The 27,104-nt window shown below is 37.7% G+C and overlaps 1 protein-coding gene across 3 annotated transcripts in view; it reads right to left on the bottom strand.

Moving 5' to 3' along the window:
• Window positions 1-27,104, bottom strand: part of sona (sol narae) — a 516,598-nt gene that overhangs the window by 165,037 nt on the left and 324,457 nt on the right. For all 3 annotated transcript variants that reach the window (XM_069820352.1, XM_069820353.1, XM_069820354.1), the window contains exons 3-4: window positions 17,060-17,123; window positions 13,419-13,681 (exon numbers count right to left, since the gene is read on the bottom strand). In XM_069820352.1, the coding sequence (XP_069676453.1) occupies window positions 13,419-13,681; window positions 17,060-17,123 (327 nt within the window). The remainder of the gene's footprint in view (window positions 1-13,418; window positions 13,682-17,059; window positions 17,124-27,104) is intronic.

The raw sequence follows: 27,104 nt of genomic DNA, 5'->3' as shown, positions 1-27,104 counted from the left end.
AGATCTAACTGCATTATTCGTACATCTGCTGAAAAAGGATCGACGTACAGAGATGATGATGATGATGATGATGATGATGATGATAAAAACAACAACAACAACAATAATAATGATAATAATAATAACACTTAACCTTTTAATGTTTCATCAGTAACATATAGTATAATGCCGTTTTATGTTGTACAACAGTTTTCGTCGTAATACTTGTGAACAAATCATACATTTAATATTCTCATCATATTGGCAGGAAAACCATGCGTCCTCCCATCCTGCTTGAAACTTTCGTTTTTGTAGAGGTACATGGTTTCGAGAGAGACATTGCGACGATACACCATTCACAGGTCAGAGACAAATACAAATGAAACCGAGTTTGACTCCAGTGAGTGAGAGGGTGGAGGTTGTGGGAGGTAGGAAGCAAGAGAAATGCATAGCTACCATTGCGAGCCTCAATGTGATCGCGAGTCACATTTTCGTCACGGTTGGTGTAGACCGAAACGTAGATGGAAGGATTATATTAAAATGGATTTGTGGAAGGTGGGATATGATGGTAGGGACTGAATTAATCTTGCTCAGGATAGAAACCGATGGCGGGCTTATGTGAGGGCGGCAATGAACCTCCGGGTTCTCTAAGAGCCATTGCAAGTAAGGTACGGAGAAGGAGCCCAAATATAGCACGGCAGCCTCTAGTGAGCTTATACTTTGATCGATTTTCTGGTTTAAATGAAATACGCGTGTGTTTACCTGTTCCTAATGGTCGCATTTATTTTAATCCATAATAGTGTAATCCTGCAAGTGAAAGAAGAAATTCCATCCCCTGTCGGAAATCGAAGCCGGCCCGCTAGATTTGTAGCCGGAAATACTAGCTCTTGAGTCACAACAGATGCTTTAATTTACAATATTCGTTAAATAAATAGCTTCTGTTTTATGCACCATTTATCTCACAGACTCTGTCAGGATTAAACTAGGGGTCCTCTGGTGAGAGGCTATCTGCTAAACTAACCTGTTTGTGTGATAAAAAGTTGCATCAGACTTAAAATGCTTGTATATAAATGATTAATTATAGTATTATTTGTGAAAATAGCCGACAAACAAGACAATGGAGCTTCATTATGCGGTGTGATTAGCCACTGCCCTGTTATGTAACTAGGAGTAAGTCCAGTGTTACTAGAGCACGGCAACACGTTGCCAGCGGGCGGGCTGGCAGATCGAGCGGGAAGCATACTTGTAGGCGGTGCAGGGACGCGTGTTATGTCCCACAAGATTTATTGGGATGTGTTAGATAACAATTGTGTGTAGTGTTTTATCTCTGTTGGTGTTCGTTGTGTGAATTCGACAGTGATATCTCCTTGTAAGAATCACGATTTCTCTTGGTTGGGGAAAGGAAAGAATTCTCACACAAGGATATGTGGTGCTGAAGGTGTGGGGATTTTTGTTTGGCGATTAATTTTGTCAGCTAAGTAATTAATGGCTTTCTCATTACACTAAAATGCTGAAATAGTATATTACGATACAAGGTTGGGAAGCGCTTTCTACAAAATCAAAAAAGTACGTACAGTAATGGCAAAAAAACTGGACCGACCTTTATAGCTGATTTCAGAGCCTTGTTCACTCCAGAGCACGATAGACTGGTAACTAAGACTTTCGTGCTTCGAATCCTGCCTGGGGAGGAAACTTTTTTTGTTCCTTATTCAAATTTATTTCCAATACTTTTCGATTGCAGCGATATTTTACTACTTAATTAACTTATTATTCCCAGAACATGAATTTTACCAGCTTATTTTCTAATGGCTTTCGAAACGGGCTACGTCAGCTGTCGAAACTACAACAATTTCAATAGATTACTCGCTATCTTGTGAATGCGGCCGTGGCATGCGCAGTGGCTCATTTCGGGGACTTTGATTATTCCGTCGGTCCGGTTTGTTTAGCCAATTCTGTACATTACACTATGAACAGCTGACTGAAGGTTAGCAGTCTCGCCAACGTACAAACTTCACCATCAACTTCAATGTGAAAGAGTAAAAATGATTCAGGTACTTGTAATATTTCGTGTTGAGTTGGAATAATTTTTATTTATTTTTGTTAAGTGAAGTTTGAATTGTTTAAATAAAGTTCAGTAATTTAAAATGCAGTGATTTGTTTCGTATAATGTATATTAATTAACAGTACATTTTGCATATGAATTTTATGTACATTGTGGGATCGTAGCATATTATAGAAGGCAGTGGTTTTCATTACAACTCTAGAGTAGTTATTATTTTGTAATATTTCAACTTACTTGTCTAGGTTGGCAATTCTGAATCCAGTAAAATCTACTTTTATCGTGGTGACCGTTTGCTGTAACGTCGAGAAAACACTATCGTGCAAAAAAAATATATATATTTCGCAATCCCTTGTACAGAAAAAGTAATGTGTGGCTATCCGCTTGTCAGTCCGTCTTTCTTTGCGATATCTTTTTTTCGTCTCTTCTTAAGGTCTTACTAATAAACCGTGTATAGGCCTACTAATTTTTATACGAGACTTATTCAGAGTGGGACAGAAAACATTACTAATAAACCATACATAAGCCATGGATATAAGCAGTGTGTAACTATACGTGGAAATTACTTTGCCGTAGTGATACACACGAAACCCCCTGTTTAAGAGTTGTATACAAAGAAAAAATGACCCACACTCTAACAGCTGTTGGTACCGAATGTCATTTTGTGATGATGATTGTGTTGGAATGTCAGTAGAATAAATAAAAATGGCAGAATAATTAGAATAATATTGCTGCAGTTGTACTCTTTGATCAAAATTTGGCGTGGTAATCGATCACGCCCAGTTGTAATATCGATACTTAGCGCTGCACACTAGCGCACACTATCGGATGCAACAAAGAATCTCAGTTATTTTTACCTTTCGTAATAAAATAACGTCGAATCTATGACGTAGCTGTGTAACAGTTGTATAATTTTTTTAGTAGATTTTACGACGCCTTATCAACATCTTATGTTATTTAGTGTCTGAATGAGATGAAGGTGATAATGCCGGTGAAATGAGTCCGAAGTCCAGCACCGATAGTTACCCAGCATTTGCTCGTATTGGGTTAAGGGAAAACCCCGGAAAAAACCCCAACCAGGTAACTTGTCCCGACCAGAATTCGAAATCAGGCCACCTGGTTTCGCGGCCAGATACGCTAACCGTTACGCCACATATGTGGACAGTTATATGATTATTAGTCAGGAATTTACACACGACTTATAAACGAGCTATGCACTGTGTAAGTATAAGGCAATTAAACGTCTGTATATCAGTTTTTATTAGTAACAGCGTTAGTCTTTGTTTCCCTTTATCAGCATAGTCTTTCACTTGCTTTGTTTTCTTTTTTATTTCTTCCTTCCTGCCTGACTGCCTCAATAATTACTATCGGTATTCTTCTTTATTTTTTTTCCTTTGTTTCAGTCTATCTTTATCTATGTTTCTTATTGTTTCTGCATTTTTCTTATAGTTCTTTTCTTATATTTTTCTTTCTTTCCTTATTTCCTTATGTCTGGTTTTTATTAAATTTTATCTTTCATTTCTTTATCTTCATCTTTATTTCTTTCAGTCTACTTTTCTTACTACTTTTTCAGTCTTTCGTTATTTTTCCTCCGTTTCTCTTTTCCTGATGGCGGTCGTATAGCTCAATTGGTATAGTTCGTATAACTTCTTCGTGTCTAGTTCAGCGACTTCTTTGAACGCCCAACTGTACTCGAGGAATTTGAACAGACTTTAGAGCAACTGGCTACAGACTGGAAGCTTATAGGTTCAACCCGAGTAGTTGTTGGACTGTGTTTGCAATATTAAGTCATAGTTTATTAAAATGTAAATTCTTTGGGATTTTCCAAACATGGAGTCTTAGCTTACTGAAGTCACCACTTCGGCTTGTCAAAATATATTTTTTTTTTTCACCGACATATGTGGCAGGAATCGTTTAAAAATTGTATGCTTTATTTCGAACAACTGGAGAAAGTCTTCACAGAAGTGGAGATTTCGATAGTGGTATAGAACCTGAACACTTGAATGAACATGATAAATACCGGTACTCGATGAAATCATTTTACCAACTCTAAGAGCCTTATTATTGGGAAAGGTCAGTAAATAAAAATTGAAATTATAATAATTTACAAACGCGAGAAATCATACACTCAGGGGTGATTACTCCATTGAATTTCTTTCTAAAGAAAAAACCTAAGAAAACTCGTTAAACATAGAAAGTGAATGGAGTCTCGCATGTACCTAGGTTTCAAGGAATATGTGCATTATTAGCAATTTTCATGCTTTGGTAACAGATGCCGAGAATCTCTTTGCATAGCGGCTGGGCACAAACGTGTCCCTCGAGGTATGAATACATTTCTAAGCCATTTAACATCTGACATCAGCGCGAGAGAGTGAAAGGTTGAAGAGCCACTCAGCTAATGAACAGAAACTCCAGGAGGAGTGTCATTTCATTTCCAACTAAAACTTTTAAACATACGCTACTACTAGCTTCAGTGACTTGCGAAGGTACTATTGCAAATAATAATAATAATAATAATAATAATAATAATAATAATAATAATAATAATAATAATAATAATAATAATAATAATAATAATAGGCCTAATAATAATAATAATAATAATAATAATAAATTGTGGTTTATTTAACGACGTTCGCAACTGCCGAGGTTATAGCAACGTCGCCGATTTGCCGGAATTTTATCTCTCAGGAGTTCTTTCACATGTCAGTAAATCTACTGACATGAGTCTGTCTTAAACACTTTCTTTAGCACTTATTTTAGATCGTATTGCAGAGACGCTACCCTAGATCATAATATATACCCAGATTGCTCGGCGTTATAGGCTTTGACGGTAACAACTTTTGTCAGGTTTACTATGCTGCCATCTAGTTGTTACATAAGGAGTCACGTCATACTGCCATTTGGATTGCATTAGCGACTGTACTGCCATCTCGTGTTCGTTTATGGCGGACGGGTGGCGATCCTGGCAGTTGTTCTCTTCAAAGTGCAACCGATTTTAACATAGAGATGAGCAATTTATATGTGATCTGGGACACACTTTTTCATATGCACTGAGCATTACCTTGACATCGAAAGAAATATGGCAACATGGCTAGACTTGAGCGCTTTCGCACATTAAATTGTTTTCCAGCGCCTTCAAAATGTTAAATCGTCATTGTTATCGTAGACAAACACAGAAGTAAATACGATAGAGGTCAAAATTATACAAAATGTCGAAGAAGCATTTTTCAGAAGAAGAAAGAAGTAAGCTAAGAGAAGTAGTTACTTACTTACAAATGACTTTTAAAAAACCCGCAGGTTCATTGCCGACCTCACATAAGCCCGCCATCGGTCCCTATCCTGTGCAAGATTAATCCAGTCTCTATCATCATATCCCACTTGCCTCAAATCCACTTTAATGTTATCCTTCCATCTACGTCTCGGCCTCCCCAAAGGTCTTTTTCCCTCCGGTCTCCCAACTAACACTCTATATGCATTTCTGTATTCGCCCATACGTGCTACATGCCCTGCCCATCTGAAACGTCTGGATTTAATGTTACTAATTATGTCAGGTGAAGAATACTAATATATAAATATAAATCTGCACAAACCAACTGCAAAATAATAATAAAACCAGAATAGCTTTATATGTTGCCAAAAATAGATTATTATATTATTATCAGTTATTACTGTATTATTACATAAACCTTCTTGAAATGATCCTGCAGAAATAATCTCAAAACATTTTCAAAGTAGGCCTACTTTCAGCAGTAGTGAGATCGGTAAGCCTCTCATGGTTTTATTGTGATTTTCAATGAGGGGCACCAGAGTATCCATAACAGTGTTCTTGTTGAAATTGTTGGTCACTGTACATCTCTAAAGGGTTTTCCATATCTCTGATATATCTTTTGTTTTGGTGAAACACATTTTCATTTTCATTATAGAACTCAATAAATTCATAGCCATCACACACTGTATACTGAATCAGCTGATTACAATGCATAAATATGAGGTAACACTTGAGTAAGCTGACAAGCTACCTTATTTGAATAAGTGTTCACTTGAGTGGGATTTATGAATTGGAAATTATTATAAGCAACTGCTTAAGGGTTTCCTTACAATAAGTGTTGACTATGAATTCGGCCGAAAGGTACAGTAATAATTCGGTCCGAACTATGCAGGTATAGACATGAGATCGTATGTAGACTTCGAAAAGGCTATTTACACTGCAATAACAACTGTATGGGAAGCTATTGAAATTAAAGGTTGTAGATTTCATTTAGGGCAATGTTAATGGCGTTGTATACAGAAGCTACACTTAACAACAGACTATAAGAACAATTCAGAAATCGGAGAATTTCTTAAGTGTTTTTTTCGGCCTTCCATTCCTACTGCCGCAAGATGTTGACAACTGTTTCACAGAAGTCTTGATGAGCATTCAATCCCAACATCAAGGAGTGTAGCAATTTACCGATTATGTGCTAGAAGAGTACATAAAGCCTGATGCTACTTTCCCGCCAGAATTCCCGCCAGAATTATGGACCGAATTTGTAGCTACGACAGAAAGAATGACAGACAGTTGTGACTCTTTCCGTGCAAAGTTAAATGGTTTATTCTACACCGCTCATCCTAGTATCTTTCAATTAATAGACGTTCTAAAACGAATTCAAATTGACACTTACATATAGAAATTAGAAGTCTAGCAACAAAAAGAAAACCAGACCAATTAAAGAAAGAACAATATATTAGAGACAAAATGACAGAATTGATATCTAAATGAATAAACAGACTCCAATTATAAAAACACTGCCCTACAAATTTCTCCCAAAAACATAACACCTAGTATTCCTGACTACTCTGAAGTTTAAGAAGTTTTGACTAAGGTTTATACCTGTACTCTACAATTTACAGTCATGATAATCAACATTTTTAACCATGCCTTAAGGAAGAAGGAGGCAATTTTGTAGTTTGTTGTCTCGAGTCACGAATTTACCCGTTTCTGCCTTATGACAGTCATAAGCCTGTATAGAATGGGAAGGAAAATGTTGATTTCCAACCAGTACTGCTCTATTTTCGATCCGGGACCGAACTAGTACTGTTAACTTAATGACCCGGGACTGAACTAGTATTGTTTACTTCTTGGCTCCGGTCCGAATTAGTACATATTTTTTATTATGGAAGCGAACTAGTAAACTCCGGACATAGGAGGTGATGTCGGTCCATATTAGTGGTGGATTTACACAATGTGCAGGATGATGAATGCATTATCCTAAGACGGAAGAGGTGCGTAGTTTCATGACTTTTTAAATTACATTGTACAGCAGTGGCCAAAAAAAAAAAACCGGACCGACCCTTGTAACTGATTTCAGAGACTTGTCCACTCCAGAGCACGATAGACTAGTAACTAAGGGCCATATTCATAGACATTCTTAGCGCGGGCTTCTGGTGGATGATAAGCGAACTAACGTTTTTCGTATTCATAAACCAGTGTTAGCGATATGATATATGATATTTTATGATATGATATGATATGATATGATATGATATGATATGATATGATATGATATGATATGATATGATATGATATGATATGATATGAATTCTGTACAAGTAATCAGTCAATAACCGGGGCTAGTTTAGCACGCTCGTAGCTCGGACTAGCGAAATGTCTATGCATAGCACCTTTTGACTTTTGTGGTTCGAATCCTGCCTGGAAAGGAAACTTTTTTTGTTCCTTATTCAAATTTATTCCCAATACTTTTCGATTGCAGCGATATTTTACTACTTAATTAACTTATTATTCTCAGAACATGAATTTTACCACCAATCGAAAAGTATTGAGAATAATTTTGAATAAGGTAAAAAAAAAGTTTCCTTTCCAGGCAGGATTCGAACCACGAAAGTCTTAGTTACCAGTCTATCGTGCTCTGGAGTGAACAAGGCTCTGAAATCAGCTACGAGGATCGGTCCGGTTTTTTTTTTTTTTTTGCCACTGCTGTACGACATATGTATGTGTTCTTGTATAACTATAGCCCCTGCATATGAGTTATACTCGTTGGGGCATACACAATGAATTAAAAAAAAAACTCTTTGTCCATGTGTTCAGCATGGCGTAAGATCATTGTTCAATATTGCAATACTAAATCGCTATGAAAGAGAGAAATTTGCACTTTTCTACTAAGAATCGCACCACGGTCCACTGTACATGTAGCCGGAAACGTTCCGCTTCAGCCACAGTAAATGAGAATTCATTAAACGACTGGCTGATTGTCAGTCTACTTAATAGAACTAATTAACTGACGGAATTTGTTTGTTTATTTCGTATTCGCCAATTTCTTTCGCCCAACCTTATAATATAATTAGATAGTACTATGATTTACGAGGTGAAACAGCGGCAGCTTGGATGTAAGATACCCTTACTATCTGGAGACAGATATTTGAAACGAGACTAATTAAAACGAGGTGTATCCTGCCTGGCACGAGCGAGCGTTTCAATGTCACAAAAGACAATTCGGGTCATCTCCTGCCTTTGTGTCGGTTACCTTGAGCACCGGGCCCGGAACCACACATTTCTATTTACACTTGCAGTTCTTGACCCTGGCGAAGTTTTTGCATTGCAAAGCTTAGATCGATAACAAAAAAAAAATGAGATCGCAAGTGAAAACTAGCTTTTAAAGGAAGCCGACGATATTCAACTTGTCGAACAAAGGCCTCTGGAATGAAAAAAAAAAAAAAGACACGGGCAAAAGTGGCTATAACACTATTGTGCTATGCTTGTCACTTTAATACAGAAAAAGGAGAAAAAGAAGCTCTCAACTTTTCAGGACGCAATCTTACAAGGGAAGGGTTTCGGCTCGAACAGGAATTTCATATCCAAAATTTGTATACAGGCCCATCTTTACATCTCTGTAAAGCTCCCAGAAGCATTCGTTTGTGTAATGTGTGGTTTGTCTATTAGAGCACTGTACAAATTGATGGGTGGGGAGAGCACTGCAAAAGTTAAGGGGATGGGACACCTTACCCGTAAGCCTAGCCTAGTCTAGAAGCTAGTGCGAGTGGTAAAATGTCTAGAGCCCATTTAAGAACATTTTTCTCCAACGTTCTGTCTGAAAATATTGCAGCTAATCAAAAGCGTACACTGTTGTGTGAGTCATTGAATGCGCACAAGGACGCAACCTTAATAAATGGATCATTCCAAGGCTAGGACATGGAATATATGGTCATTCCACCTAAAAAAACTAAACATATCCAGCCTCTGGATATTTATTTCCTTAGACAATACAAAATATATGCTCGGAGGATAACAGATTAAATAAGGACTCTTGCTGAGAATCCAGAACTTAAGTTGGGAAATCGAGTGTATATAATGAAAATGCACTCTGTTATTCATAACCAGTTGTCTCCTCCAGTATACCGCCCTATGCTTCAGTATTTCTGGCAGTCAGCTGGTTACGTGAATCCTGAACAAGTCTCGGACTTCAAAAATGTAATTCAGGTGGCATTTGATTTTTCAGCACTGGAGTGTGGTTCAGAAGATTGTTCAGGTGTTGCTTCTGCGTGTTGTGCTTATTGCTCTGCTCCATGCTGTTTCATGCATTTTATAGAGAATCCTCATGTACATTTTTAAAGAAGTGTATTGACCAATACCAACCAAACGGATAGTTACACAAATGAATGCTTTTACGGTCTTCATAACCATTGTGAGGTAAGCCTCTATACAAATTTTTAACCAAAACTTCCTGTTCGAGCCGAAACCCTTCCCTTGTTAAAGACGATAAGAATCACAAGAGGAAAATACGGTACTAACAGGGGCGGCTTTAGGGGTAGTGCCCCCGTGCCATGGCACTGTCTAAATAAAATATAATTAAATCTTATTTTTAACTTAAATTCAGAGCGCTATAAGATATTATAAAAAATAGATACAGATTTATCACGGAGTGAATCCAGTAGAACATCGATTTGAACTACCGCGCCTCTCCGTGTCAGAGTAACAATGCCGTTCGCCCACTCATTTGCTGCTGTATGGCTATACCGTTGCTTACGGGATTATACAAGCTGGCGCATAGCACGGTCGAGAGTAGGTCTCTGTGAGTCATGACAATTTCTGCCGCTAGGTTCGCCTCTCTGCCCTATGAAATGATGAATAGTACCATTACAAAGCATTGTGCATCGTGAAAATAGTTCGATTAATTGTGCATTACTGATTGAGTACGAATATTATAAATATGCCAAGCATATTACAGTGTTATTTGAAGTTTGTTCTGCTAAGTTATATTCGAAAATTGTCTGTGTTTTGCTATGTGAAGAACTCTGTACCAACAGGTCGTATCTTTACAGGTTAAGGTAAATGTCAAAGTTCTCTCATATAACAAGCAATGCTATGTTAAAAGTGGCGAATTGCATTTTCCGACTCTGGAATGATGTGACCCGAAATGTAAAATAATTTCATGCATTGTTTCACTTACCAAGCATTACTGATATAGGCCTAATGAAAATGTGAACGACGTGATGTAAACATTGAATATAATGTTGTTACTGTTTTCACTTTCTCTTTTAGAAAATACCGACAAAAGTAATGAATTATCTTCATGCTGTACTTATTAGGTAATTAATGTGTATTTGTCTGTATTTTAGACCTGTGTATTGTTACGTAATTATCAGTGAATTAGGTTAGAGAACTTAACAAGGTTAGTATGAGATTAGGTAATGCACCTCAAACTGTAACTAATAATGGCTGCTGCCGAAATAGGCTGAGGTGGTTATCGTGTGAAACAAATTATATCTGGAATATCTAGTTTTATTATATACGGATACCGTACGTAAAGTTTTTTTTTTTTTTTTTTTTTTTGTTTTAGCATGTGTTTGTAATTTTGTGAGGTTATGTCTAGCCTAATTTCTTTTTATTCTTGTATCATTACCAATACATTAATTTATTTTATATTCATTTCAGGTGTTACATCTATGGTGGCAACTCTACTTATGTTAGGATATGAAGTAACAGTACATATTCAACTTCATCATTTGCTAAAAATTAAAGAAAACTGTATGTGTTCGACTCATTCCATCGTCATTTCTTCTTATGTATGTGAACCACGTTCGTTCTAAAAGTGCTACAATAAATGAACACTATAGACAACGTGATGGAACAATTTACAAGTTACTGTTAAAATGCTCAACATTTTCAAGTGGTGCTATACCCATTGTTTCAAAATGTACATACATATTTTTACATTTCTATAAGAGGTGTCATAAATTATTTCAGCATATTTGTAAATTCTTCAAAATTAATTCTTCTAATTAATACCATACAGTAATGAAATAATATAGCCTAGGCCTATATGTGATTTTATACTACCGGTATTGATGTTGATCTTGGTAAATTAATCCAATTTCACAGTGTTGTCATTTGTATTGTGGTTTATAACAATTATAACAGTATGTACGTGGAAATGTTTTTAAAATAATAAATTCTAGCTCATGATTTTAAGTGGTCGTTTCAATGGGAGGTTATATTGGAAAGATGATCACAAATGGATAATTTACTGCAAGATACAAGAACTGAATATAAGTGAGTGTTCCGTTGAAAGTGAAAGTGAAAATTTCGTTTTACAAGAGCTAAGTAGGCGTACACGCACTACAGCGTTTACTATTACTATGCTCAATAGATTAATCAGTAGGCCTATAGAAATGTTTTCACCACTGCAAGAAAAAATCGCGCAATAATTATACTTCTCAGTTATTGTGACGTCTGTATTTTTTTTAAAAAGAGAGGGAAAAGTTAGGCCTTCTTGCAAATGCGTAATTATGAATTCAAGGAAATTAAAGATAATGCAGTACCTTAATTAGTTGCAATATCTTATTTAATAACAATATTAATAATATTAGGTGAAAAGGGAAGGCTATAGTGCGTATATGTAAGATGTCAAGTTAATTTATTTCCGGAAATGTTTGGTGTATGAACTGAAGTACAGAGCAGACAGTCCCTCAGTTTATATGTAATATGTTTTAATATCAAGAATGACAGCCTTTTATTGTAATATAATTGAGGAGTAGAAGTTTGGAAATTACGTCTATTGTCCATAAAATATTGTACGAAGCATTTAATAAGCAATGATGAGTCCTTTAAATGTCCCAAATGTCAATGTCTTTTAAGTGTTCTGCTATGAATATATAGGGCAGAACAGCGCTCCGAGCGGCGGAATTGGCATTACGAGGGAACCACTTCAGACTCGTTTTTCAAGCTCTATGCGCCAGCTTGTATAATCTCGTAAGCAACGGGCTATACACACTCCTAGACCATATATAACAGATAGCTCATCCCTATGTTAAAATCGGTAGCACTTTGAAGAGAACAACCGCCAGGATCGCCACCCGTCCGCCGTAAACGAACACGAGATGGCAGTATAGTCGCTAATGCAATTCAAATGGAGTTATGACGTGACTCCTTATGTAACAACTAGCATAGTAAACCTGACAAAAATTGTTACCGTCAAAACCTATAAGTCCAAGGGTATATATGATCTAGGGCACACTGTACAGTGTACATATCCTTATCATTCGAGCCATTGCCAACTACCTCTGTATGGGCATGCGCAGAAGTGTTTTGTAATCCATTCGATGGAGCTTCATGGAGGTGCAAAGAGCAAGGGGAAAGGTCTTATCCGTGCCATTCATTTGACAACTCGATTCGAGGTGGCAGCACTAAATAACGAATACATTGTTCCATGCTAGGGCTGAATATTGATGTAACAAATACTTAGTTAACAAAAATTGCATTAACAGTTTAGAATTCTACATAAAAAAAAAACAAAAATTTAACAAATGGATATAAATGCACAATAATCAAACAAATTACTGCAGATTTTGATTAAAGTGTGATCCTTCTGATTTGATACAGGTTTTGCACCTCATAATTATTGACCATCTGAACATAGCCTATAAGGAATTTACGATACGGTCCATACCACAAGATCTTCTGCTGAAGCAATTGAGTACGATTAACTTCGTTCTTCATGTGACCCCACACAAAAAAGTTCTAACGGACTCAGGTCAGGTGACCTAGCAGGCCAAGTTATTGAATCACCACGCTCACTCCATTTATCACGAAAAACACGGTCATGATACCTACCTACGTACGTCAGCCCGAAAATATACTGCACTGTTTGGGTAGTAGACGAGTTGAGGTACAGTGCGAACACATACGTATCCTACAGGAAATAATTTTATTATCGGATTCTTCCGTGGGCACTTCCGTGCCCTGTTGCTAAGAAACAAACTGTTTCCGGAATGTGATTTACAACCTCAAAATACGTTAAAAGATATTTCCTTTAAGTCAGCACAATTTGTCCGTTTAATTTAGATCCACCCTGTATAAATAACAGCAAGTCGGTTGGCTTACCTGCGGCAGCTCGGTATATTCCACCTGGTGTGGCTGGGTGGCGTTGGGCTCCACGCTCCACATCTTGAGGGCGCCGCCCTTGAACAGCCCCTCGGTGCGCTGCAGAGTGAGGTGCACGTCGCGTCCGAACGCTGTGAGCTTCAGCTGGCGTTGTGAGCCGTCCTGAGGCGGGGGCTCCGTGTCCGTGGAGCCGCCCCCACCGTCGTCCGTTCGGACGCTCCGTCTGCTCACGGAATGAACGTGCACCACCTCATACTCTGGCACTGCAACAACCATTCAATCAAATTACCTATATCGGGTGTAACACAATTCAACGTTCAAATTTATGATAATCATAAAGACATGTTAAGATGGTTTTCGAATTTGAAACTCGTTTCTAGACCAATCTACGTAAAGATTATTATTTTTTGGTCCTACAGAATATATCTGTTATGGTAACAATTAATATTAGGGGACAAAAATTCGCTCCGGCGCCGGGGATCGAACCCGGGTCGTTGGTTCTACATACCAAGCGCTCTCACCATTGAGCTACGCCGAAGTCCAATCCACAGCACTGGATCGGACTCCTCTCCTCCAGTGTTTTTCCCTTTGTGGCCTGACTCCAAGTTGGGCATGTATGTTGACATTTTATATTAACGGTCTTACTAATAAACCGTGTATAGACTTATGCAGCGTTGAGACAGAAAACGTTACTAATAAACCATCCATAAGCGATGGATGTATAAACAATCTCTAACTATACAATGGGAATTGCTTTGCAATAGTTATATATACGAAACCCTTTGTTTAAGCGTTGTATATAGAGAAAAATGGCCGCCCCTTTAACAGCTGTTCGTATCGACTGTCATTTTATGATGATGGATGACTTGTAACCACAGAAGAACAAACCAAAGAGCACAGAATAAGTAGAATATTATTGCTGTAGCTTGTTCTCTTTGACCAGAATATAGTGTGGTAATCGATCAGAGCCAGTTGTACTATCGATTCTTAACACGGCAAACTAGAGCGCTCTACCGGATGCAATAGAGAACCTCAGATATTCTATTACCTTTCGTAATGAAGTAATGACGAAACTATGACGTAGCTGTGTAACAGTTATACTATTATACACGACGTATGTAGTGATTATTAGTAAGGAATTTACACACGACTTATAAACGAGCTACTCATTGTATAAGTATAAGAGAGTTAAACATCTGTATATAGAGTTTTTATTAGTAAGACCTTAAGTCAACTGCCATTATACAAGGAGCGCACTCAGTTGAGTGACTTAGTGGCTGGGATAGCAGCAACAGTGCATATTTCTGTACAGATTACTGTGCATATTACTGTGGAATCCCGGCCACCAAGTCACTTCTGAATAAAGAAACCGTATGTAAAATTCACCAGTCATTATGCTGAAGGCACGACTTTTATCAGAGCTGTTTGTAAAATACTATTTGTTTTTCTTTAGAATACAATAAAACTTTAAGTTTGTTAGGAACTGTTTCAGTTCTAAAATATTACAGTTCATAAAAGAAAAAAAAAAAGCTGTATACTTGACATATGAAGGTGTAATTTGTGTTCAGTATTAAAGCACTGTTACATTATGTAACACTGCATACTTATTTGTGATACTATCGTGATTATGGATCTTTCCCTAGTGCGCCTGCATCGCTGCAACCTTAATGAACCAAAGAAGTGGGCTCTTTCTGTGAAGGATTTTATTCAAAATTGGAGTTGTATTGTACGTCCTGTATAACAACATAACTGTTACACAGCTACGCTATAGTTTCGTGATTACTTTGTTACGAAAGGTAACAGAATAACTGAGATTTTTTATTGCATAGTGTTTGCTAGTGTGCCGCACAAAGTATCGATAGTACAACTTGGCCTGATTGATTACCACGTTATATTTTTATAGAGAGTACAGCTACAGTAAATGTTATTTTAAGTGATAGTTTTGAGTTTTTTTTCGGAAAATACTAAAAAAGTTGTTTCAAATTGTAATTTCGTTGGTACTCACTGATTTTGAGTAAAATTATATTTCGCAATTTTACAGGCACTTGTATTTTTCGAATATGGTCAAAAACCTATACGGTAGTGAGGATCGCAAACAGAAATCTCACCTAAAAGTGGGCCGTGTCTTCAGAAAGGTTGGGAACCACTGTTCTAGCAAATAGGTTTACAACTGACCGTAATCTTATAAAAATAAGAGTTTTACCTTATCTGTTCTCATCGTATTGGGATAAAACGTAATTTAATATTATGAAGAAAAGTAGAAATAATTCTGTATGCAATAACGTGCTCCCTGTCAGAGGAGTTTATCTACGTGGGTGTTAACTTTACAACATAATTATTTTCACTGTGTTGACAATTTTCCTTTATTATTATTATTATTATTATTATTATTATTATTATTATTATTATTATTATTATTACTAAGCTGACGCCATTCTCATATTTTCAAAATGAATTCTTCACAATTCTGATATACAGGGTGTTAAAAAAAAGTATCCAATATTTTAGGAGGTGATAGTATGCATCAAAATAAGAAAATAAAGTCTAATAAACATGGGTCCTAAAACACATACTTTCTGAGATCTGAACACTTGTTCATAGGAGGTGCTCAATGTGACGTCCATTCATGGCAATGCATTCCTCTGTCCTACAATACAGCAGATTACCAGATAATCATTCCGTAGTTGACACCCTTGGCGTGGAATAATGATACGTCGCAAGGAATATTGAAAACAAAAGTCTGGTTGCGGATATGAGCGGGGTTCAGCAGAGATGGTGTTGTGAATTTTCGTAATCAGCATGTGTAGGTTGACGAAAATTCCCATGCAGTTGAAAAACAAGGCATCAGCACCGATTCTCATTCAACATATGGGCAGGCATTCTTGGTGATAGATTAATAGGGCCATACGTGCTACTACAGAGACTTTCAGGACTTTTTTATTAACATATTGCCTGCCTTGCTGGAGAATATGCCATGTCAGCAGGAGTACAGATGTGGTTCATGCACCATGGCGCACCAGCATATTTTCTCCGCAATGTGCGTGAACACCTGTCGTTGACATTTCAGGACCACTGCATTGGTCGGGAAAGCCCCACACCTTGGCCTGCTCTTTCCCCAAGCCTAAATCCCCTAGAGTTTTGGTTATGGGGACACATTAAGGAACCACGTCAATTTCAAAGAGTGCGTAATTCCTTACGCCAAAGGGCAGAGGAATGCATTGCCATGAATGGACGTCAGATTGAGCACCTCCTATGAAGAAGTGTTCAGATCTCAGAAAGTATGTATTGTAGAATCCATGTTTATTACACATTATTTTCTTGTTTTAATGCATACTAGCACCTCCTAAAATATTGGATACTTTTTATCACCCTGTATAGACCTATTGTCGAATCATCAGTCTTCAACAATTTCAAGAATGATTGATGCTTGTCTAGATACAAAGGTTTCTTATAATATTCCGACAAGAGAAAGTGTCGGAGAAAGGGCTTAGAAATGTCTGTAACAAAGCTGTCTGTAACTGGATTTATCTCGCCAAAACTGGATGCTGTGCACCCCTAGCTGCAGGTCATGCAACCCAGTTGGCATCGTTACAAGTATGCGGGGTTAATTGGGCAGATCTGACGGTGACAATGGAACTCACCTTGGTCGTGGCTGTCCACTTGGAACACCCTACGCAGCTCGTCTGTGCTCATGTGCTGATGGATCTGCAACAAAAAGAAACTGCAATCAGTCACATAGCCTATATATTCAGTGCTAATTTTACAATGTTGGTAGTGGCTAGAATTGTAATGTCTTGTGTCGTGAGCGGTAGGGCTTCTTTCTAGTCGATTTCCGACAGAGAAGTGAAGGTTTAACTCTCAACCACAGGGAATGAGTGTGTCTCTTCTCTTGTGTTTCTTCTCTGTTGTCTTAAACCAAAGGTCACAAAGAAATAACGTCTGAATTATCTTCGAAGACTCTCCATGCTCATAGCCATAAAATGAGTCAGAAACAGTCAGATATAGACTATTATTTGTTAATCCACTTATTATGGGTGCTCAACATTTGTATTTGAGAGGGCTGTAATCTGTAATTGAGTAAATGTAGTTCCAAGTGGTTTCCTGCTTTTAATAAATAATTCTGTTCTTTGTGGGAAATAATAATAATAATAATAATAATAATAATAATAATAATAATAATAATAATAATAATAATATACTCGTACAATATTCATTTATTTATAGTGTTCTGCCCAAGGGCGTCTTTCACTGCAAACCAGCATTCTCCATTCTTTCCTATTTTCTGCCTTCCTCTTTGTCTCATGTGACCCATATATCTTAATATCGTCTATCATCTGATATCTTCTTCTGCCCCGAACTCTTTTCCCGTTCACCATTCCTTCCAGTGCATCCTTCAGAAGGCAGTTTCTTCTCAACCAGTGACCCAGCCAATTTATTTTCCTCTTTCTGATCAGTTTCAGCATCATTCTTTCTTCACGCACTCTTTCCAACACAGCTTCGTTTCTTATTCTGTCTGTCCATTTCACATGCTCCATCCTTCTCCATATCCACATTTCAAATGTTTCTAGTCGCTTCTCTTCACTTCGTCATAATGTCCATATTTCTGACTCTATATAATGCTACATTTCACACAAAGCACTTCACTAGTCTCTTCCTTAGTTCTTTCTCCAGAGGTTCGCAGGAGATGCTTCTTTTTCTATTAAAAGCTTTCATTGATTCTAGTTCACGTTAACAATTTGTTTACAAACTTAAAATTGTTTAGTCGACACATTAAGAAGTGTTAAAATTTATTTAAAATGGTTATATAACTTGGACAGACGGCCAGTTTCGACGCCGGTGTTGCATCTTCATCAGTGTCCTACGAACTACTAGGACACTGATGAAGACGCAACACCGGCGCCGAAACAGGCCGTCTGTCCAAGGTATATCAACTTTTTAAATAAATTTTAACATCTTTTAACGTGTCGACTAAATCATTTTAAGTTTTTAAAAGCTTTCTTTACCATTGCTATTCTCTTTTTTTACTTCATGGCAGCAGCTCATGTTACTGCTCATAGTACACCTCAAGTATTTGAAGCTGTTCACTTGCTCTACTGCCTCATTTAGTATTCGCAAGTTTACCTTCTTTATTTTTCTTCCTATGACCATTCTCCATGCTCATAGACATAAAGTTAGTCAGAAACAGTCAAATGTAGACTATTATTTGTTAATCTACAGTACTTATTATGTACGCTCTACATTTATATTTGAGAGGTCATTGTTAAAGTATAGAAACTTTAGCATTGGATTCAGAATGTAAGAAATATATTTACTATGTTATTGGGTCAAAATCGGTTTTTGAGCAGAATAGCAAGTTTTTTCATAAGTAGTTCTTAGTATAACGGGTCTAAAAGATAGTCTTCCGAAACGTTGAAGGTTCGTGCATTTATGACATCTTGCAGAGCATAACTATCGAATCGAGTTATTCACAGTTCAGAAATATCAATAGGTATGAGTACCGTATCACAGAGAAAGCGCCAGAGACTAATGTACAAAACTGAGTAGTAAAAACAAGCGAATGTGATAGCAGTAATCAATAGTTGTAGCTAAGTAACTGAAGAAAAGAAAGACATTTGAAAGCATCACCAGGAAACTATTCATTGGATTTACTAGTTTGCTTGGCGGTGTAAATTTCGTCGTATTTCTTATTGGAACTCTCTAATCCCAATACTCCGCTGCCGTTATATAACATGGTAGTCACTGCCTGGATTTGATCAGCTTGGTGTAATTATTAGAGATTTTGTTATGCGTGTAGTGTCCGGTAATAACACACAGCGTCTACCGAATAAGTCCACGTGGTATGCAACAGTGGCTTAAGGCACTGATGGCACGTTCTTCCTTGACTGCTTATGGCGGACAGGTCTATTTATCATCACACACGCTCTTAACGTATTTCGATGCCGGCCTTCGGACTGGATTCTTGTATAAGAAATCGTGATAATCCTTAAATACCAACCGTTCTTCATGAAATAATTATATTATTTGTAATGCCACGATCTCATATGTAGATATGTGGTCAGTTACTGCGGCAACATGCATTAAGCAAATATTTGGAAGCGAACTGCTGAGAAAACAGAGATAAATGGTAATTAAAACGACGTAGGGAATTATGTAACAAGGTTATTTCTCTTGACGTGTTGATTAAATAATTATATCAAGGAAGTTTTAATACTGACTGATCAATAAGCTCATGAAAAGTGAAAGAAAGAGATAGAGAGTTAAGTAATTTATAATTTGATTAAAGAGACTTCTTAGAAGGCCATTGCTTTGTGAAACCCAATACTTAATTTTAAGACAGTGATCTTAAGTACCTAGATTAATAATTAAGAAAGTGACAGGTGATTCATAGAAGCAATATATTTAATGACATTCAATTTATATTTGACTATACATTTCTTTACAGATTTTGTTCAAAATGGAGGCCTGTTTCTCGATACACAATTCATAACGTCTAGACCATACCTTCACAAACAGCGCTCAACGAGCGCGCTGGCTCCTTCGGAGCGGGAGAGCCCTGTTTACCACTCGCCGAAACGGAGAGGAAGATACGTCAGAATGACATAGACTTGCTATAGGTAGAGGAGAGGGAAACGACCACTCAGTTATCTAGTGGAGTGCAGTGTGTAGACCTATTCTCAGTAACTGTTTCACGTTGCTTACCTACTGCTACAGTACAGTATGGAGGAATCTAAAAGACGGAACATAACATTTAATATTTAATGATTTACAGCTCGAACTTATTGATCTTCAATGTGACCTAAGGGCTAAAGATCGTTTGAATAACATTACTAGCCTGGTTGAGTTGTACAAGACTGAACATTATATAGCAATAATATCCACGACTACACAGGCTGGCTGTGAAAATGATTGCTATGTTTGGGTCAACATTTATATTTGTGAGCAACTGTTTTCTATAATCAACTTTAATAAAGGCAGACATCGAACATCTGTAGCTGATGTTTCATTACGATCAGTAGGCTACTGTTCCTTTCAGCTGCCAACAGCATAAAACCTCGTTTTGATGTACTGATAAATAAAAATATAACAAAATGATATTGCACATTTAAGTAGCTATAGAATTTTTATTATTTCTGTAAACTAAATATTTATTTATTTTTTTATTTTATTGGGTTATTTTACGACGCTGTATCAACATCTAGGTTATTTAGCGTCTGAATGATATGAAGGTGATAATGCCGGTGAAATGAGTCCGGGGTCCAGCACCGAAAGTTACCCTGCATTGACTCGTATTGGGTTGAGGGAAAACCCCGGAAAAAACCTCAACCAGGTAACTTGTCCCGACCGGGATTCGAACCCGGGCCACCTGGTTTTCTTTATTAATTAATAATAGTCTAAGATAGTTTTGCAAACACTGAACTGGAATTCATTTCATAAACACTCTTACTAATACTGTATTTCCTTTTGTGTATATTTTGAGCGAGATCACCCCTTCTTCCAGTCCACCCTTATACAGAGCGCAGCTAATATCTGCATTCCGCTCATGAGCTGTGAGCCGGCTCGGCTCGGAGAGCGCAAACCTTGTGCAGGCCTGGTCTAGATACAGATTTACAGATTTCAGAGCATAACTCACGATTTTCACGAAGGACTGTTCGATCATCTGTTGCAATTGATGCAGATCCTGCGGTTTATGAGCAAAAACATCATTTTTCAGGACAGCCCTCAGCAAAAAACCACATTTTGTCAGGTCGCATGATCTGGGTGGGCATTCTGTTGTGCCACGACAGCCAATCCATTCATTGAATTACTGGTTCAAGAAGCTCCTCATTCCTACACCAAAATGAGGGGCTTGAAAAATGCATATACTGATCGACAAGATAACCGTATAAGAAATGACATTCGACAACTACTGCCAATGTGTGCTCCATCCTTTTGTCATATCAACTGAATATCGGCAAAACGAGGGCTGTTTTCAAGATATGGCAATGGAAAAACAGTTGACGACGAACATGGTTGCCAACCCACCACTTATTACACCAGCTATTTGTTTGTTCAAGTTATGACATCTGTATAGCTGTATAAGTATGAAACCTAAGAACGAATATTGGGGAAAGCAACTTTTGACCCACCTTATACAGAGTGTTTCTGTGTTAGTGTCATAAACTTTCAGGGATGATGGGGAAGGACACATGTATACATTTGAGATAACGAACCCTGGTCCGGAAATGACTAAGTCGAAAGTTACAAGCAAAAATAACTGTGTGGAAATGAAATAATTTTATTCCTCTGTACACCTTATTTATGTGTATTTATCTGTACATCTTACACATACTGTATTCATCTGACGTTGTCTACTTACAGTATTCCATTGAGTGCTCTGTCTGAGGGGTGGGGACAGGAAACTACACTAAAGCAATGCAGATAGCGTAATGTGTAACGGACATGATCGGTCCTGATATGCACGTCTGTAGACAGCAGTGTATGTGTACAAGTTGCAGTGTCCAGTCGGTCAGTTCTAGTGAAATGGAGGAATATACGAGAGCGTCATAAGCAGACTTGATTTTCGAATGCGGATGAGCCAATGGGAACAGTAGACAAGCTCACAGATTGTATCGGGGCAAGTACCCATGTAGGAGACATCAGGTCCATACCATCTTTCCACGATTTTTCCAAACAGCGTATTCCGAATCTTACCGGACCGGTGGACATCAATGACGTCACGCTGCAGCGGAATAGGAATAAAACTGCTGGAAGGTTCAGTGTCTATCATGGCGGCTGTACAAGTTGTTATTGTGCTACGCTAGCAAGATTTTGCAAAATTTCCATACTGTCATCACGCTCAAAGAAAAGAAAGTATAAACAATTTATTTCTTGAACCAATAGTAATAACTGGTCCATTGACAAGTTCGTTAGCAAGCCATTAACATATTTTTTACGTTATGCTAATTATAAACAATACAGCAGAACCAGTGCAGAACACACCGCCATGACACAACAGTGCACGATGTCATTCGTCTGCTAATTCCCGCCCTACACAAGAACCAATCAGATTCACTGATGACGGCTGATGGAGACTGCCACCACCTCAGCAAGCTTATGATACCGGTGCGACACCGGTGGAGCATCAGTGACGTCATCGTTGAAATTCGGAACACCGTGATGCCATCAGATTGCTCATCGCTGAGATTCGGAATATGCTCAAAGGTTAAGGGAAGGAGGGCACGTGGTGCCAAATTACAATTCCATTTCCACACCACTATTTTTGCTTATAACTTTCGACTCAGTCCTTTCCGGACAAGGGTTCCTTATCTCAAATTGATACATGTGCCCTTCCCCATCATCCCTGGAAGTCTGTAACACCAGCCCGGAAACTCTCTGTATTTAATGGCATTCAATTTATATTTGACTGCAAATTCCTTTACAGATTTTGTTCAAAATGGAGGCCCGTTTCTCGATACACACTTCACAACGTTTAGACACTCATTTACAGATTGCAGAACATAACTCACGATTTTCATCGATTTTCACGAATTACTGTTCAATTATCTGTTGCAATTGATGCAGATCCTGCGGTTTCTGAGTAAAAACATCATTTTTCAGAATACCCCTCAGCAAAAAATCACATTTTGTCAGGTAGGATGATCTGGGTGGTCATTCTGTTGTGCCACGACGACCAATCCATTCACGGAATTATTGGTTCAAGCAGTCCCTCACTCCTACACCAAAATGAGTTGGTGCACCATCCTGTCGTTATATCAACTATATATCAGTAAAACGAGGACTGTTTTCAAGACATGATAATGGAAAAACAGTTTACGCACGAACATGGTTGCCAACCCACCACTTATTACGCCAGCTATTCATTTATTGAAGTTATGACATCTGTATATGTGTACTAGTATGAAACCTAAGAACGAATATTGGGGAAAGCGACTTTTGACCCACTTTGTATAATGCACAGACATTGAATTATTTCCTTCGCCAAATGCTCTTATACACATTAATTAAAATTTATAAATTGTTGGTAAATAGGTAAATTCTTGAGTTTTGAAGACAAATGAGGGAAAGTTGTACATCTGTTCAGATTAGACGTTTAGTAACTTATATTTTTCTTATACGTTAATGCAATCCGTTTAAAACGTCACGAAATGCGTTAAGCTTGAAATACTGCATTAAAACCATCAGCAGTCCACGTACATCGCTTATAGCTTTATGTATATTTTACTGGTATTAAATGAGAATGCAAAGCTTCAAGAAAAAGAAGTCCGTAATCCGACCGACTGTTGATTGTTACGTCACGCTTTTATTACCATTACCAGCTTAGTGTATCAAAGTACCCTTTCATTCCCATCACCTTCTCCCTGCCGGCCTGTTATTCTATATACATACATTAATATCAAGTAATCCAAACACGACATGCCTTATAGCGTCCGTAATAATTCAGGCTTACGCATTACCGGAGGCGGGGGGTCCTCGATATCTTAGTACTAGAATTATGTAAGTCTTGATTTGTTACGTGTCTTCTCCACTCCGTGCTGTACAATTGCCCGATTGCGTTTCAGGGTTGAACTAATAGTACCAGATGGAGGCTAACTACATGTTAGAAGTTATGCCGGTATGAAAATTTCACGGCAGTAACTCTTAAGTGACAAATTGAATTTCTCTTTGAAAAAACGGGATGCACTTTCTTTATATATAAATTTTTTTGTGGTTCTCTAAAAGCCATTTGTAAGTAAGTAAGTAAGAAACTTTCATATGGCATAACTGTACTTAATATACAAAATTATTCATAACAGTGAATTATTTCATTATACACAAGATGACACCTACACAAAGCGCTCTAAATGATGTCGAAATAAATATTGAAATGTTGAGAAAAGATATCAATACGACGTTTTTCATTTCTGGAGAAAAGAAGTAAAGTATTATTACAGTATAAAGAATTTATTTACTGAAGTAATTACGTCTGTAATGGAGGTGCAAACGGAAAATAATACAACGTTTTATATGTAACAGAAAGCAGTGATACTATGCAGCTAGTGATGGGAGTATTCGAATAAAAAATACGAATTATTCGATTATTTTTAAGTTCTCGAGATATATGTCGAATCGTGAGAAAGTACTCGAATAATAATACAGAGTGTCCCATTTATCTTGTGCACCTGTTTGGATAGGTATTGGAATTTTTGTTTTTGAGAGTTATGTTACGAGGGGCTAACATGAGTGTGGAGATTCGGTGCATGTAACTACATTATGGTACAATATACACGTGACGTCATCAATTTTTCAAATAGCACTACAAATTTTAATCACGTTACATTGATTACACATATTAAGACGAGTTAAAAAATGTATCACAATGTTACTTTCCCAATCAATAACAACAAAATGCAAAATGAATGTCATCAGAACGTGCCGTTTGTTGAGGTGCCCCATTCATCTTGTGCATTAACTTACACAAAACGAAAGAGGACTGACGTCCGTCGTGCACGTCGTGTGTTGTGTGTTTGCTGTCTTAGCATGTAAACAAATCACAAATGCCACAATCCACGTACAGTGGCCTGCACGTTCCCCGGACCTGTCGCCACTCGACTTCTTCCTATGGGGAACTGTAAAGGACAGTGTGTACCAGAACATTCTGATGCAGCAACGCATTCGACAGGCTTGTGTATCCATTCAGCCAGCAACATGCAGGGCAGTCATACGGTCTTTCGGGGAACGCCTTCGAATGTGCATTAATGTGAATGGTTACTATTTGGAACATCTTCTGTGACTCTCAAAGTATAACATTATCACATTGGAAGTATGATTTTGTTTCGTAATGAAAGAAAAAGGTAATGTATAAATTTCTTACTAAATGAAGTTTGTACGTTTTCTTCGTCAGTACGTAAAATGAATAGCAGTGCCTAAAGTGAGTATACTTACTTTTTTGAGGCACTAAGGACAATCGGCGAAAGATACCTAGAGAAGTGTATATAGTATTTGTGGACCTAAAAAAAGGCTTTTGACAGAGTTGATTGGAATAAACTGATGGGGATCCTAAAGAATGTTGGCGTGGATTGGGAAGAGAGAAGACTGTTCAGTAATCTTAATATGAAACAACGATGTAAGTCAGGATAGGAGAAGAAATGTCAGAAGGAAGTGAAATTGGGAGAGGAGTACGTCAAAGGTGTTCTTTATCACCTACCCTGTTCAACATCTACTTGAAGGATTTAGTAAAGAACTGTTTTCAGAACATGGGAGGAGTGATAGTAGGAGAAAGAAGAATAAAGTGCATAAGATTTGCTGATGATATGACGTTGTTAGCAGAAGAAGAAATGATACTAAAGGATATGCTACTGGAGCTAAATGACAGCTGTGAGCAGTATGGCATGAAAATAAAAGCAAATAAGACGAAGAGCATGGTCATAGGAAGAAAAATAAAGAAGACAAACTTGCGAATTCTAAATGAGTCAGTAGAGCAAGTGGACAGCTTCAAATACTTGGGATGTAGCCTACTATAAGCAGTAACATGAGCTGCTGCCAGGAAATCAAGAGGAGGATAGTAATGGCCAAGAAAGCTTTTAATAGAAAAGCGAATAGAAGCATTTTAAATATGTATATGGAGAAGAATGGAACGTGTGAAGTGGATAGACAGAATAAGAAATGAAGTTATGTTGGAAAGAGTGGGTGAAGAAAGAATTATCCTGAAACTGATCAGGAAGAGAAGAAGGAATTGGTTGGGTCACTGGCTGAGAAGAAACTGCTTACCGAAGTATACACTGGAAGGAATGGTGAACGGGAGAAGAGTTCGGGGTAGAAGAAGATATCAGATGATAGACGACATTAAGATATATGGATCATATGAGGAAACAAAGAGGAAAGCAGAACATAGGAAAGACTGGAGAAAGTTGGGTTTGCAGTGAAAGACCTGCTCTTGGGCAGAACACTAAATGAATGACGAATGAAATGAACGTGTTTTAAAGACTCACTTTAGACATTGATAACAGTGGATAAAATGCTACTTTACGCCGCACTATCGTAGAAGAATATTTATGCTTCTATATTTCGTAGAGTGAGAAAGCGAAAAGCCTCCGGTGCTCTGTCGATTATTTTTATAGTAATTTCCGTACACTTGTAGGGATAGCTGGAGATACGGTCGTGTAAGCTTGCCGGGTGACGTAAGAGCAATAACAATTAAACTAGACCAGGGGAGCAGTGGAACGTACCAATTGTGAAAATTCAGTCCACTTCTCTCCTGAGTGTCGATTCGCCGGCACGCATTCCCTGTACAGGATTACGCCTCAAGATTGTTTCCGCTCGCATTTTGTATCGTAATTACAGACAGAGAACTCTGCGAGCCAGTCTGTGTTGAGTGCGTGAGCGACACAAGTGCATTGTCCTATACTATTTCCTTCCTGTACAGCAAGTTTTCACAACATTCATGTAACCATTTCTTTACATAACTACAGACGCCATTCAGAGATGATGTGATGTCGGCAATAGAGCAGTGGTGAAATGAAAACAGCAGAGTTCTAAATACCGTTTATCAAAAAGGACTTTATAACTTCATAACTTTATAGAAATTTATCCACATATCTTACAGAAATGGTTAAAGTACGTATTATCACAGTCTATTATATACAGCCACGAAGCTTGAGTTGTGAAGGTGCTAGGAACAATAGACTGTGCCGGTACTATTTCGCATTG

The sequence above is a fragment of the Periplaneta americana genome, chromosome 3 (assembly GCF_040183065.1).
Source record: "Periplaneta americana isolate PAMFEO1 chromosome 3, P.americana_PAMFEO1_priV1, whole genome shotgun sequence".
NCBI classification, from domain to species: Eukaryota; Metazoa; Arthropoda; class Insecta; order Blattodea; family Blattidae; genus Periplaneta; species Periplaneta americana.
The sequence above is the reverse complement of the archived record's forward strand: the minus strand, read 5'-3'. Positions and strand labels throughout refer to the sequence as shown.